We start from the raw sequence: 15000 nt of genomic DNA on the forward strand, positions 1-15000 counted from the left end.
CCTAGGAAGCGAGAGAATCTGAGTGCGCTGGTTCGAATCGCTACACTACAGCGCCACCTTTTTTTGTGGGGGGCGGGGTATAATTTTTTTTGCGTGCAGTTTTATTTGTTTTTCCTATTGAAGTGGATTTTTCGACAGAATTTTGCCAGGAACAACCCGTTTGTTACCGTGGGTTCTTTTACGTGCGCTAAGTGCATGCTGCACACACGGGACCTCGGTTTATCGTCTCATCCGAATGACTAGCGTCCAGACCACCATTCCAGGTCTTGTGGAGGGGGAGAAAATATCGGCGGCTGAGCCGTGATTCGAACCAGTGCGCGCAGATTCTCTCGCTTCCTAGGCGGACGCGTTACCTCTAGGCCGTCACTGCACTATGAACACTACACCCGTCATCGTATAAATAAATGATAAATAAATAAATAGATAAAAATTGATGGGTAGGAGCCGGAGAGGTATGAATGGTGGAACTGCTGGAACCTTTTTGTGTGTGTGTGTGTGTGTGTGTGTGTGTGCGCGCCTAGAGTTGACTTAATCAAGATTTTGCGCCTTTTAAATATTATTATTATTAGTAGTAGTATTTTTATGTATTTATCTCTTTTTTTATTGTTATTTTTATTTATATCTTATATTTTATTTATTTATTTATTTATTTATTTTATTATTTCTTCTCTTTTTTTTCCAAGGCCTGACTAAGCGCGTTGGGTTACGCTGCTGGTCAGGCATCTGCTTGGCAGATGTGGTGTAGTTTATATGGATTTGACCGAACGCAGTGACGCCTGCTTGAGCTACTGATACTGATACTGATACAGATACTGATACTGATACTGATACTGAAACCTATTGACCAATGGATTGATTCGGCTGAACAGATGAACAGACGATGGCAGTGACTACTACGACAATGGCACCACTACAGCACAACTGGGCAGCAGCCATCTTCGCTCTGTGCTGTCTGCTGCTGTCCAACAATGCTGTGGTGGAAGCCAGCAGCGGTCAGAGGTATTTCCTCATCGCCAACACACGTCTCAATGACGTGACCTTCACCGACAACATCCTGTTTCCCTTCGCCAAGGTTCGCTCTCTGCTGGACTGCAGTCGTCTGTGCGCGAGTCGTGATGGCTGCAAGGCCTTCACGTATGTGAAATCATCTCGCTCCTGCCAAGGACACTCTGTCAGGATTGCGGCTGGAGACGCCCATGTGGATCTTCCCCACGCCACGACCTTCAACTTCGTCTTACCGCCCATTCCAGGTAATTTTTGGTTCGCGGCTGGATGAATGTTGGTTGGTCTTAGTTGACAGGTTGGTGGGTCGATGGACTGGGAAGCTGGTGGGTTAAAACTCACTCAGTACGGCCATTCTCCTCTACACAGACCCATCGGATGTCCAGTGGTTGTCTGAATGACCCAGCCTTTAGCTTCCGTCGTCAGAATTGTGGTATTCTTTGTCAACATTCACCTCTTCAGTATAAGAGCCTTCCGCTTGCAATATTTTGATGATGGTAATTTGGGGTGAAACGCTGTTAACCTCGTCTCTTTCGCCGTTCGTATGGAGAGAGTTAATTGGTTGGTGGGTTGGTAGGTTGGTGGATTGCTAGACTGGTGGGATGAAAAGTTAATAGGTTGATAGGTTGGTAGACTGGTGGGTTGATGGAACGGTTAATGATGTTAATAATGATTACCCCTCCACTTCCGTGCTTGGGGAGAGTCCTGTCAATGTCTTCAGTGTCGGCAGATTCATGGGTGGCCGTTGTTTGAGGGACGTGGTGGCGGTCTCCACTCTGGGAGGGACGCTCACTCAGTCTGGCTCCGCGACTAAGCCATTATTGTCGTTAGTAGGGGGCTTAGTAGGTGGTGTCCTAAGTAAGTTAAATCAGAACAGGCATCACTGAACACCAACGAAGTGACTCAGCAGCAGTGCAGGGTCTCCTCTGGTGTGTGGCCTCCTGGCGACCTAACATCGATGGTTCCCTGCGGACTGCCGACGCTGGAACTGTGACGGACGAACCTGGGTGTGGGGCCGTGTAGGGGGGAATCTAAATGAGCGGCGTGGGGGGCGGGTGGGGGCGGGGAAGGGGGGGGGGGGGGGGCGAGAGATCGCCATCACATTAACGCATCGCTAACATTAAATTATTTGTTCGTGTCTGTCTGTGTGTATATCATTTTCTGAACAATGTGGCCGGCAACCCAAACACCCATTGCGGTGGTATGTATACAAAGAGGATATCATTCAAACTACATGATGACACTGCGTGGTTTAGAAGGGGGTGGGGGTGGGAGTGGGGGGGGTGGGAAGGGGAGGGAACTCGTATCCACATTGACAGCCTTCCACAGACAAGGAATTGAATCAAAACCCAGTTCAGTTCAGTTCAGTGTGTGTGTGTGTGTGTGTGTGTGTGTGTGTGTGTGTGTGTGTGTGTGTGTGTGTGTGTACAGATGTGTGTATGTGTGTGTGTGTGTGTGTGTGTGTGTGTGTGTGTGTGTGTGTGTGTGTGTGTTGCCTGTTTACAGGGTGTATGAAGGCCCCACCACAAGGTTCAGAGCACGGAGAGACATCCCCCATCCATAAATGATAACCGTGAAAGTAAAAGCACACATAGTTAACAAAGGAGGCAAGCCATTGCCATTCTGTTTAACTATGGGACAGCTTCGTCACAGAATTTTATGACAATAGCAAGATCGTGTAGTGTTAATAGAACTGGTAATTTCATGGTATCGATTTCGCGAGAAAAAAGGTAAAAAAAAAAAAAAAAAAAATCTAACACACACACACACACACACACACACACACACACACACACACACACACACACACACACATACACACACATCATCATCACCATCATCATCATCATCACCATCACCCCCCCCCTCCCCATGCGCGCACGCACAAACACACACACACACACACACACACACACACACACACACACACACACACTAATTGTAATTACTGCAAAATTATATTCTACAATAGATGATGATGATGATGATGATGATGATGATGATGATAGAGAATTAATTCATCGATCAACAAATGATTCCTCCATCGATATTAATCAATTGATTAATAAATCAATCGATCAATGATAAATTAAGATATTAACAATTGATTAACTCATCGATTACTTATTATTTATTTAGTTAATCAATCAATCAATCAATCAACCATCCAACCAACCAACCAACCAACCAGCCAACCAACCAACCAACCAACCAACCAACCAATCAATCAACCAATCAATCAATCAATCAACCAACCAACCAATCAATCAATCAATCAATCAATCAATCAACCAACCAACCCAACCCAACCAACCAATCAATCAATCAACCAACCCAACCAACCAATCAATCAACCAACCAATCAACCAATCAATCAACCAACCCAATCAATCAATCAACCAACCCAACCAATCAATCAATCAAGCAATCAACCAGTTACTTACCAATCAACCTTGTGCTGTTGTCTTGTGTATCAGACTGGACCAACGTCACATGTGTTGATGACGCAATATGCATGAGCGTCGTACCGAAGTCAGACAGGTACCTGCTCACAGAGCTGCCGAAATGTTTGGCCGAGAATCACCTGTGCCAATGCGCCCCTGGCAACTTCTTCTCCGTTAGCCAGAAACTCTGCCTGCGAGGTAAGTTTTCGTAAGCTTCTTCTTCTTCTTCTTCATCTTCTTGTTCTTGTTCTTCTTGTTCTTCTTCTTCATCTTCATCATCATCTTCTTCTTCTTCATCTTTGTTTTCATCGTCATCTTCTTCTTCGTCTTCGTCTTCTTGTTCTTGTTATTTTTGTTCTTCTTCTTCATCATCTTCGTCTTCTTCTTTTCTTTCCCCTTTTCTTCTCATCGTCATCATCTTCTTCTTCCTCTTCACATCATCATCATCATCTTCTTCTTCATCTTTGTCTTCATCTTCATCTTCTTGTTCTTGTTCTTCTTGTTCTTGTTCTTCTTCTTCATCTTTGTCTTCATCTTCATCTTCTTCTTCTTCGTCTTCGTCTTCATCTTCTTGTTCTTTTTGTTCTTCTTCATCTTCTTCTTCATCATCTTTGTCTTCATCGTCATCTTCTTCTTCTTCGTCTTCTGGTTCTTGTTCTTGTTATTTTTCTTCTTCTTCTTCTTCTTCATCTTCGTCTTCTTCTTCTTCTTCCTTCTTCACATCTCATCTCATCTTCTTCTTCATCTTTGTCTTCATCTTCATCTTCTTGTTCTTGTTCTTGCTCTTCTTGTTGTTCTTCTTCTTCATCTTCCTCTTCGTCGTCTTCATCTTCTTGTTCTTTTTTGTTCTTCTTGTTCTTCTTCTTCATCTTCTTCATCTTTGTCTTCATCTTCATCTTCTTCTTCTTGTTCTGGTTCTTGTTGTTTTTGTTTTTGTTCTTCTTCTTCTTCTTCATCTTCTTCTTCTTCTTCTTCTTCATCATCGTCATCTTCTTCTTCTTCTTCTTCTGCAGATTGCCCCCACAGCCACCTTCAGCCATCGTACTCCAGATACCCCGGGTACGGCATTGTTCGTCATAACGAGTACACCTTCCTCGCCGATGCTGAGGAATGTATGCCGAGGTGTTCTGACTGGGGAGACTGCGAGAACTTGGAGACAAATGGCGAGTATTGCCACCTGTCTTCAGTGAGCGGGATAGGCGTCGAAAAACAAGCAGACTGGGTTCTGTATCAAAGAAACTGCGCTTAGTTGATAATTAATAGACCGCTGCATGGAGACTGAGTTCATGACCTGCGCGTCACATGATCTGTGCTCTCTCGAAGCTGATTGGCTCTCCGAAATTTCGAGCAACAAAGGCGATCGAAAGAGGCAGAACGTGCGAAAGTGCAGGCTTCTTTTTTCTTCTCTCTCTCTCTCTCTCAATTTTTTTTTGCTCTTCTTTGTGTGTGTATACGATGGCGACGGGCGCAATAGCCGAATGGTTAAAGCGTTGGAATTTCAAACTGAGGGTCCCGGGTTCGAATCACGGTGACGGCGCCTGGTGGGTAAAGGGTGGAGATTTTTACGATCTCCCAGGTCAACATATGTACAGACCTGCTTAGTGCCTGAACCCCCTTCGTGTGTATACGCAAGCAGAAGATCAAATACGCACGTTAAAGATCCTGTAATCCATGTCAGCGTTCCGTGGGTTATGGAAACAGGAACATACCCAGCATGCACATCCCCGAAAGCGAAGTATGGTTGCCTACATGGCGGGTTAAAAACGGTCATACACGTAAAAGCTCACTCGCATATATACGAGTGAACGTGGGAGTTGCAGCCCACGAACGCGGAAGAAAAAGAAGAAGAAGTATACGATGGCACTTCACTGACCAGAGTTTGGTTGTAGCACTGAAGGCTGTCAACTGAAGAAATGGAGGCCAGTACATGTTTGCTGCTTTTGTCTATGTCGATCGCCTTTGGTATTGCTCGAATTTCGAGTAAAAACTTGTATTTTTATTTGTATTTCTCTTTTTATCACAACAGGTTGCTCTGTGTGAAAATTGGGCTGCTCTCCCTAGGGATACTAGCTACACTACAGCGCCTTTTTTTTGTATTTTTTCCTGCGTGCAGTTTTTTTTTAATTCGTTTTTTCTATCGAAGTGGATTTTTCTACAGAAATTTGACAGAAACAACTCTTTTGTTGCCGTGGGTTCTTTTATGTGCGCTAAGTGCATGCAGCACACGGGACCTCCGTTTATCGTCTCATCCGAATGACTAGCGTCCAGACCACCACTCAAGGTCTAGTGGAGGGGGAGAAAATATCGGCGGTTGAGCCGTGATTCGAACCAGCGCACTCAGATTCTCTCGCTTCCTAGGCGGACGCCTTACCTCTAGGCCATCACTCCACTGCAAACTGGTGTTTAGTTTTATCAATACTGGCGTTGATGAGGTTTTTAGCAAGCTGCTGTTTTAGTTAGTTTAACATTGGTGCTGATTGATATTCAATGTCTAGCATATTGCTTTTGCGTGCTGTTATTATTTTTTGTCTTGATTGGTTATGATGATAATGATGATACTACTACTACTACAACTACTACTGCTGCTCCTGCTGCTTCTACTACCACTACAAGCTACTACTACTAGTATTTAAAGTGTGCTTGATTTTTCTCCACAAACAAATCTAAGCGCATTCACCCCAGTCATTCACCGATTCCATGATTAGTGTAATGTATGCTCCCAGTTGACTGACTCTTTTCATGGCTATAAAGAATAAGCCAGTTCCTTCACGATGGAGTCTCCCGTCGGACCGACGGATGAGTAGGCATGCAGGCTTATCTGTCGGTGTGTGTCCTCATATGGGAGAAGAGGCCGATTCTGGATGCGCAGCACTTCCCACAGGCGTTGCAAGGGAAAACGTCTCCAGAAGTTGAGCCCTGCTTCCTTCGCTCACGCTTCTCCTTAATGGCCAGCGTTCTCTTGTTTTCAAACTGTCTTTATGCCACTAGAGCACAGCATCCTCCAGTGAGAGCGGTCAAGGGCATCAGTTTCCCAGGAAGCGATGTCTATGTCACAGGCTTTGAGGTTTGTTTTCAAGGTGTCCTTGAAGCGCTTGCAGGGTCTTCCAAGTTCGCGGTGGCCTTCCTTCAGCTGGCCATACAAGAGCATCTTCGGGATCCTGCTGTCTGTCATGCGGACAACGTATCCTGTCCAGCGTAGCTGGCACTGGGTCAGCAGGCTTTCGATGCTGGGCAGGCCGCTTCTCTCTAGGACCAGTTTTAACTCACTCAGTACGGCCAGTCCTCTCTTCTCCTCTACACAGACCCCTCGGATATCCAGTGGGTGTCTGAATGACCCAACCTTTAGTTTCCGTCGTCAGAATTGTGGTATTCTTTGTCAACATTCACCTCTTCAGTATAAGAGCCTTCCGCTTGCAATATTTTGATGATGGTAACTGGGGTGAAACGCTGTTAACGTCGTCTCTTTCGCCGTTCGTATGGAGAGAGCTAAGCCAGTTCCTTACACCTTCCGTAAAAAGGCAATGGTCCCCTAGCATTTTATAGCCACCAGAGGCATTGACCTGACATCCACTGTGTCTTGGGCTCGGCGTAGTAGGAAGGCGGGACCCAGTCCTCCCCTTTCGCTGTTTTACTGAACCTTCCCCCCAACAGAAATCAGGTGTAGCCATTCACACCTGGGCGGATGTGAGGAAAATTCGGAGTAAAGTGTCCTACACGTAGCATGTTACATGTCTGAGTGTGTATGTGTGCGTGCCTGAAATCTGATTGAATGACACAGGAAACGAACCAGTGATGAGCGCCCAATGGCGGCCGTCAGTCGGCTCTACCCAGGTAAGGCAACCTGTTGTGTAAATGACCCTGTGTTTGTAAAGCGCTTAGAGCTTGGTCTCCGGCCGAGGATAGGTGCTATATAAGTACCCATATCATCAAATGACTCTGTGTTTGTAAAGCGCTTAGAGCTTGGTCTCCCACCGAGGATAGTCCTCTATATAAGTACCCATATCATCAAATGACTGTGTTTGTAAAGCGCTTAGAGCTTGGTCTCCGGCCGAGGATAGGCATTACATAAGTATCCATATCAATCAATCAATCAATCGATCTACCCCAGGGACACAACACCATGCCGAAACGGGGCCTCGAACCCTGATCACTGGTGAACACTGGATCAAATTATTAACTCACTCAGTACGGCCAGTCCTCTCTTCTCGATCTTCTCTACACAGACTCCTCGGATGTCCAGCGGGTGTCTGAATGACCCAACCTTTAGCTTCAATCGTCAGAATTGTGGTATTCTTTGTCAACATTCACGTCTTCAGTATAAGAGCCTTCCGCTTGCAATATTTGGATGATGATAATTGGGGTGAAACGCTGTTAACGTCGTCTCTTTCGCCGTTCGTATGGAGAGAGTTAAAAGGTTCAAAACCGAACTGAATGTGGCACATACGGTAGAGGCATGTCGACGCAATTATGACTAAACTAACGTGTTTGTTGCAGGTATGCAAAATGTCACCTATGTTCAACAAACAAACATTCTTTTTCATTTCAACTTTTTTCTTTCTTAATTTGCTTGTTGCTGTGCAATGTCTTTTATCGGAAAGAAAATAACGTTCTTCGAAAAGTTTATTAAAAGAAAGAAAGAAAGAAAAAAAATGGGAGAGCAAATTTGAAGATGTTTTGTTTATGTTGTAGAAATATGTATGTGTTTAAAACCGACATTGAAAAAAGGTGATTTAAGTTTGTGCCTCTCTCTCTCTGGTGTGTGTGTGTGTGTGTGTGTGTGTGTGTGTGTGTGTGTGTGTGTGTGTGTGTGTGTGTGTGTGTGTGTGTGTGTTTACGCATGTTTGTGTGAGTATATTTGTGTTTGTATGCAGAAGTGTGAGTGTGTGTGCGCGTATGCGTGCGTACATGTGTGTGTGTGTGTGTGTGTGTGTGTGTGTGTGTGTGTGTGTGCGTTCGCGTTTGTGTACTTTCTCTCAAACGATTATATCAAAACAGCTAATTCAGACTTAAAGGGCTGTCTTATCTGGCTGGTAGAGCTAAAACAAACAAACAAACAACCCCCCCCACCCCCCCCAAAAAAAAACAAAAAAAACAAAAAAACAAACAAACACACAAACAAACACAACAACAACAACAACAACAACAACAAAAAACAACAACAACAACAACCCCCCCCCCTAAAACAACAACAACAACAACAACAACAAAAAACCCACAAAAAAAACACACAAAACCCCCCCAACCAAAACAAAAACAAAACAAAAAAACAAAACAACAAAAAACAAACACAAAAAACCCCCAAACCAAACAAAACAACAACAACAACCAAAGCCAAACAAACAAACTAAAACAAAAAAACAACAACAACAAAAAACAACAACAAAATAACAATAACAACAACAACAACAAAAAAACCCCCAAAAACAAACAAAATCCAAACAATATCGAATGGCCTGGGGCTTGCTCTTCATAGTGTCACTGAACTGGTTTCGTGAATGTCAGTGGAGTGGAGTGTTGGCCGAATGGTGATGACAATTCCACCCAGGAAGCTATAAAAAAAAAATCTGAGCGTGCAGAATCGAATCCCACACTCGCTGGAATTCTCTCTCCCCCCCCCCCCCCCCGCACCTCCACCCGCCCCTCAACAAGTCCTTGAGTGATGGTCTGAACACTAGTCATTCAGGTGAGGTCATCAGTGTGGAGCATGCTCTTAGCGAACGTAAAATAAACCCACACGGCAACAAAGGAAGTAGTTTCTGGCACACACACACACACACACACACACACACACACACACACACACACACACGCCGCGCGCGCGCACACACAAAATAAAAAAACAAAAAAAAAACCAAAAAAAAAAAACGAAAGAAGAAATAGTATGATCTAAAAAAAAAAAAGTCAAACAAAAAGCAACCACATAGAAGAAAAAACAAAGAATTCATCATTGTTTGAAAAAGAGAGAAAGACAGACAGACAGACAGACAGATAGACAGACAGATAAACACACGCAAAACATACAAAACAGCAAAGGAAACAAGGACCTGCACTAAAAGAATCTTCATTCATCAGACTTTATTGGCTGTAACTCAACAAACGAGCCTTCGTGGCGAAGTTGCTAACTGTCAAGAAGTTGAAAACGGTACCACTTGACAAAAGCCAGGAGAGATAGGAGAGTTTATAGGTACCACTTGAAACTGAAAATCGATATATATATATATTTTTTTCTATTATCGATTCAAAGTGGTGACAAGATAGTTTACGAGTACCACTTGAAGCTGAAACTCTCTAATTCTCAAAAAAAAAAAAAAAAAAAAAAAAAAAAAAAAAAAAAAAAAGAAAGAAAGAAATTTCTTTATACCAATTCAAGGTAGTGACAGCACAGCTTACTGGTAACACCTGAAGTTGAAAATCGTTATTTTATTTTTATCATTAATTTTATTATTTTATTTATTAATACGACCAAATTCACGTTGGTGACAGGATAATAAGTGTTTACGGGTACCACCACTTGAACACTTGAAGAGCTGAACATCTCTCTCTCTCTCTCTCTAAAAAAATAAAAAAAAAAAAAAATCTGTGGGGATCGATTCCAGGAAGTGTGTGTGTGTGGAGGGGGTGGAGGGGAGGGGTGGGGGAAGATTTTGGGTGGGGTGGTGATTTGGGGGGAAGGATTTTTTTTTTTTTTTTGGGGGGGGGGGGGGGGGGGGATTTTGGGGGGGGGAATTTTTTTTTTTTTTTTTTTTTTTTGGGGGGGGGGGGGGGGGTGTAAACTCCAGGGTGACCGATGAATTAACTCTCTACTGACGGACGACCGACTGTATCCAGCTGTGGAAGTAGGACAGCCGGGTGTAGACGCTGGGGTAGGTCGGGCTGCAGTTGTTGATGCCCCAGGAGGTCACGCCCACGATGGTGTCTCCGCAGCGCACCGGGCCCCCGCTGTCACCCTGTTCGTGTCCATCGATCGATCAATCAATCAATCAATCAATCAATCAGTCAAGCAACCAACCAACCAACCAACCAACCATTCTCCCTGTCGTTAAACCAATCAATCAATCAATCAATCAATCAATCGACCGACCGACCAACCAACCAACCAATCAATCAATCGATCTATCAGTCAATCAATCAATCAATCAATCGACCAACCGACCGACCGATCAATCAATCAATCAATCAACCAAAATCAATCAACCAATCAACCAATCAATCAATACTTTGCATTTGTATTTGTATTTCTTTTTATCACAACAGATTTCTCTGTGTGAAATTCGGGCTGCTCTCCCCCAGGAAGAGCGCGTCGCTATACTACAGCGCCACCCATTTTTGACTCACTTGTGTAAACAAATGAGTCTATGTTTTAACCCGGTGTTCGGTTGTCTGTGTGTGTGTGTGTGTGTGTGTGTGTGTGTGTGTCTGTGTGTCCGTGGTAAACTTTAACATTGACATTTTCTCTGCAACTACTTTGTCAGCTGACACCAAATTTGGCATAAAAATAGGAAAAATTCAGTTCTTTCCAGTCATTTTGTTTAAAACAATATTGCGCCTCTGGAATGGGCACAACAAAATAAAGAATGAAGCCTAATTATATGCAAACTGCATTTACTGTTATATTTATATTTTTTGTATTCTCTAAACTTGGCACTTTGATCTGATATTCGACCCAACAGCTAGAGCAGTCATTATTATCATTTTTTGTTCAAACAGAAACTTCTTTTGCTAAGCATGGAATTTTTATTTATTTTGCAAACGTATTGGTGCAGATAGTAAAAAAGGGAAATTACTCTGTAATGCTAGTGGAGTTAATTAGCTTTAAACTGATCTTTCTCATCTTAAACATTACATTTTGAAACAAGAGAGGCAAGGCCTTCAAGACTCACTTGTGATGCACTTTTTAAAAAAAATCCAAGCTTTTTATGTATTGAGTATAATTTCAAAATGTAATGTTTAAGATGAGAAAGATCAGTTTAAAGCAAACTAAGTTCCCAGCAGAGTAATTTCCCTTGTTTTGCTGTCTACACCAAAACGTTTGCAATAAAAAAAAACTTCCATGCTAGCAAAAGAAGTTCCTGTTTGAACAAAAAATGATAATAATGATAGGTCTTTTGTTGGGTCGAATATCAGATCAAAATGCCAAGTTTAGAGAATACAAAAAATATAAATATAACAGTAAATGCATTATACTCAATACATTAAAAGCTTGGACTTTTTTTAAAGTGTATCACAAGTGAGTCATGAAGGATTGCCTTTCTTGTTTAAATTATTTTCCTGCGTGCAGTTTGTATTTGTTTTTCCTATCGAAGTGGATTTTTCTACAGAGCTTTGCCAGGAACAACCCTTTTGTTGCCGTGGGTTCTTTTACGTGCGCTAAGTGCATGCCAGCACACGGGGCCTCGGTTTATCGTCTCATCCGAATGACTAGCAGTCCAGACCATCACTCAATGTTTAGTGGAGGGGGAGAAAATATCGGCGTGAGCCGTGATTCGAACCAGCGCGCTCAGATTTTCTCGCTTCCTAGGCGGACGCGTTACCTCTAGGCCATCACTCCACAAATAGAAAATACAAAATAGTAGTTAGTGTGCTCACGTTGCAGGCGCTCTTGCCAGACTCCTTGAAGCAGATGTGACCGTCGTTGATGGAGGAGGACCCCCAGTGGCTGACGCACTCCTGGTGGCTCAGGGTCGTCATCTCCACCTTCTGGAGTACGTCGGCGCCTTGGGAACTACTCCCTGTAACACACGGACACACGGACATGTAGGTTTGCATACACTGACTCACACACACACACACACACACGCGCGCTCGCGCGCGCACACACACACACGTAGGTTTGCACACACACGCACACACACATACACATGCACACACACACACACACAAGTAGGTTTACACACACACACACACACACACGCACGCACGCACACACACACGCGCCACTACCACCACCCAGCCTCCCACCCCAACCAAGACAGGACAGGACAGGACAAGACAAGACAGGACAGGACAGGACAGGAAAAAGACAAGACAGGACAGGAAAAAGACAGGACAGGACAGGACAAGACAGGACAGGAAAAAGACAGGACAGGACAAGACAGGACAAGACAGGACAGGACAGGACAAGACAGGACAGGAAAAAGACAAGACAAGACAGGACAAGACAGGACAGGACAAGACAGGACAAGACAGGACAAGACAGGACAGGACAAGACAAGACAAGACAGGACAGGACAAGACAAGACAGGACAAGACAGGACAACAAGACAGGACAGGACAAGACAGGACAGGACAGGACAAGACAAGACAGGACAGGACAAGACAGGACAGGACAAGACAGGACAGGACAGGACAGGACAAGACAAGACAAGACAGGACAAGACAGGACAGGACAACAAGACAGGACAGGACCGGACCAATGGCACTAAATGGAAATGGAAATAGCTATATACGTATATACAGGTTACTGAAATTTACGTGCCTCTCCATTTCAGTCAGCCAAACCGCATTGCACATCTTCCCACCCACACCCACACACACACCCACACACACACACGTACACATACACTCTCTCTCATCCCCCCTCTCTCTCTGTCTCGCTCTTCACAAAAATTGCAACTACAAAGAACTACAGTTCGTTATTGACAACACCTTATCTGGCTACCCTGTAAAGGGAAGGAGGGGGGGCGGCGCGGGGGGGGGGGGGGGGGGGAGGGAGGGGGGTTGGGGGGGGGGGTGTATGTTCCTTTTTTTCAGTCGTTCGTCTCCAAGGTTTGGACAGTACACAGAAAACAAAGTACATAAAGATCATATAACAAATATTTACGCATGTAACATCGACACACATCATATCAATACAAACACATACTAAAAAAAACAACAACAAAAAACAAAACAAAAAAACCCAAAACAAAAAAAACCCCAACACATAAATGATGAAATAATTATTCGTACCTGAACATCAAAACCCATCATATCAATACGAACACATTACATTATTACAATGTCAAGACTGACCATCCTGGAGAAGAAGAAGAAAAAGAAGAAGAAGATAATAATAATAATAATGATAATGATAATAATAACAGTATCTATATAGCGCTGAATCTTGTGCAGAGACAAATCAAAGCGCTTTCACACCAGTCATTCACACGCAATGCATAACTCTAAAACTGAAGAAGAAACTGAAGACAAGGAAGAGGCAGGGGAGGGAGGAGGCTATCTCGTGAAAAGGTAGGTTTTAAGGCCAAAACTTGAAAAAGCTGAGCGCGGAGACCTGACGAAGCGAAAGAGGAAGTTCATTCCAATTAATTGCAAGGTCCAGAGACAGAGAAAGAACGGCGGCCAACAGTCGAGAGGAAGGAGGAATTTTTTGTTTAATGTCCCGTCACACATATCGGTGACTGAAGACATTTTGTTAAAGTATTTATGAATACATCTGAGTATTATCGGTTAGAAGGGGTGGGAGATGTGGATGAATGGAGGGTTGGGGGAAACTGGGCAAATGTGGGTAAAAATGTGGGTGAAATTTGGAAGAAAAAAAAAAAAAAAAAAAAAAATCCCTTCTAAATACAGTTACAGGAAATTACTTAAAGGACTTCGTAAAAGAGAAGTCGTTAAACTGACAAGCGAAACAACTGATAATGAATGCAAAAAGTCAAAAACATCAACGTTCTCAGTCACTTGTGAAGACACACTTTCGTGTACAAAAGGCTTCATCAAACTACAGTCAAAAATTATATGCTCAATTGTCAGGTTACTAAAGCATATACACTTGACATTAGAACAATACTTGGTCCGTAATGAATTTGATAATAGTCTGAGAGCTAAACTCAGAATTGGTCTGCGAATCGAACCAAAGTCTGAGAGAGTCAACTGATGAGGTTTTAAACTTGAATTCAAGCACCTATAAAAGTCTCTTTCTAGTATATTGCTTATTTCCTTGTATGACTTCTTCTTCTTCTTCGTTCGTGGGCTGCAACCCCCACTTTCACTCGTTTGCACACGAGTGGGCTTTTACGTGTATGACCGTTTTTACCCCGCCATGTAGGCAGCCATACTCCGCTTTCGGGGGTGTGCATGCTGGGTATGTTCTTCTTTCCATAACCCACCGAACGACTGACATGGATTACAGGATCTTTAACGTGCGTATTTGATCTTCTGCTTGCATATACACACGAAGGGGGTTCAGGCACTAAGCAGGTCTGCACATATGTTGACCTGGGAGATCGTAAAAATCTCCACCCTTTACCCACCAGGCGCCGTCACCGTGATTCGAACCCGGGACCCTGAGATTGAAAGTCCAACGCTTTAACCACTCGGCTATTGCAGCCCGTCTCCTTGTATGACAACAGTCGAGAGTTTGAATCTGGGTATGCGAAAATGAAACTGACCACTGGTTCTCCCCCAGCCACTGAGGGTACATTTCTGTCCGGCAAAATTGCCGCTGGAGGGGCCAGCGAAAGCGTGGTTTGTGGACACGTGGGAACTGCTCTGGAGGGGGCGGTCCAGATCCAGCACTGCGATGTCGTTAGGGAAGCCATCACCACGACCGTCATAA

At 43.8% G+C, this 15000-nt stretch overlaps 1 protein-coding gene across 1 annotated transcript in view; it reads right to left on the reverse strand.

Annotated features, from left to right (window-relative positions):
- Positions 1-10206: 10206 nt before the first annotated feature.
- Positions 10207-15000, reverse strand: part of LOC143276818 (chymotrypsin-like serine proteinase) — a 13074-nt gene continuing 8280 nt past the window's right edge. The window contains exons 5-7 of the mRNA XM_076581474.1: positions 14834-15000; positions 12033-12175; positions 10207-10393 (exon numbers count right to left, since the gene is read on the reverse strand). The exon at positions 14834-15000 is cut by the window's right edge and continues 8 nt beyond it. Of these exons, the coding sequence (XP_076437589.1) occupies positions 10247-10393; positions 12033-12175; positions 14834-15000 (457 nt within the window). The 3' untranslated portion in view covers positions 10207-10246. The remainder of the gene's footprint in view (positions 10394-12032; positions 12176-14833) is intronic.

The sequence above is a fragment of the Babylonia areolata genome, chromosome 33 (assembly GCF_041734735.1).
Source record: "Babylonia areolata isolate BAREFJ2019XMU chromosome 33, ASM4173473v1, whole genome shotgun sequence".
NCBI lineage: Eukaryota > Metazoa > Mollusca > Gastropoda > Neogastropoda > Buccinidae > Babylonia > Babylonia areolata.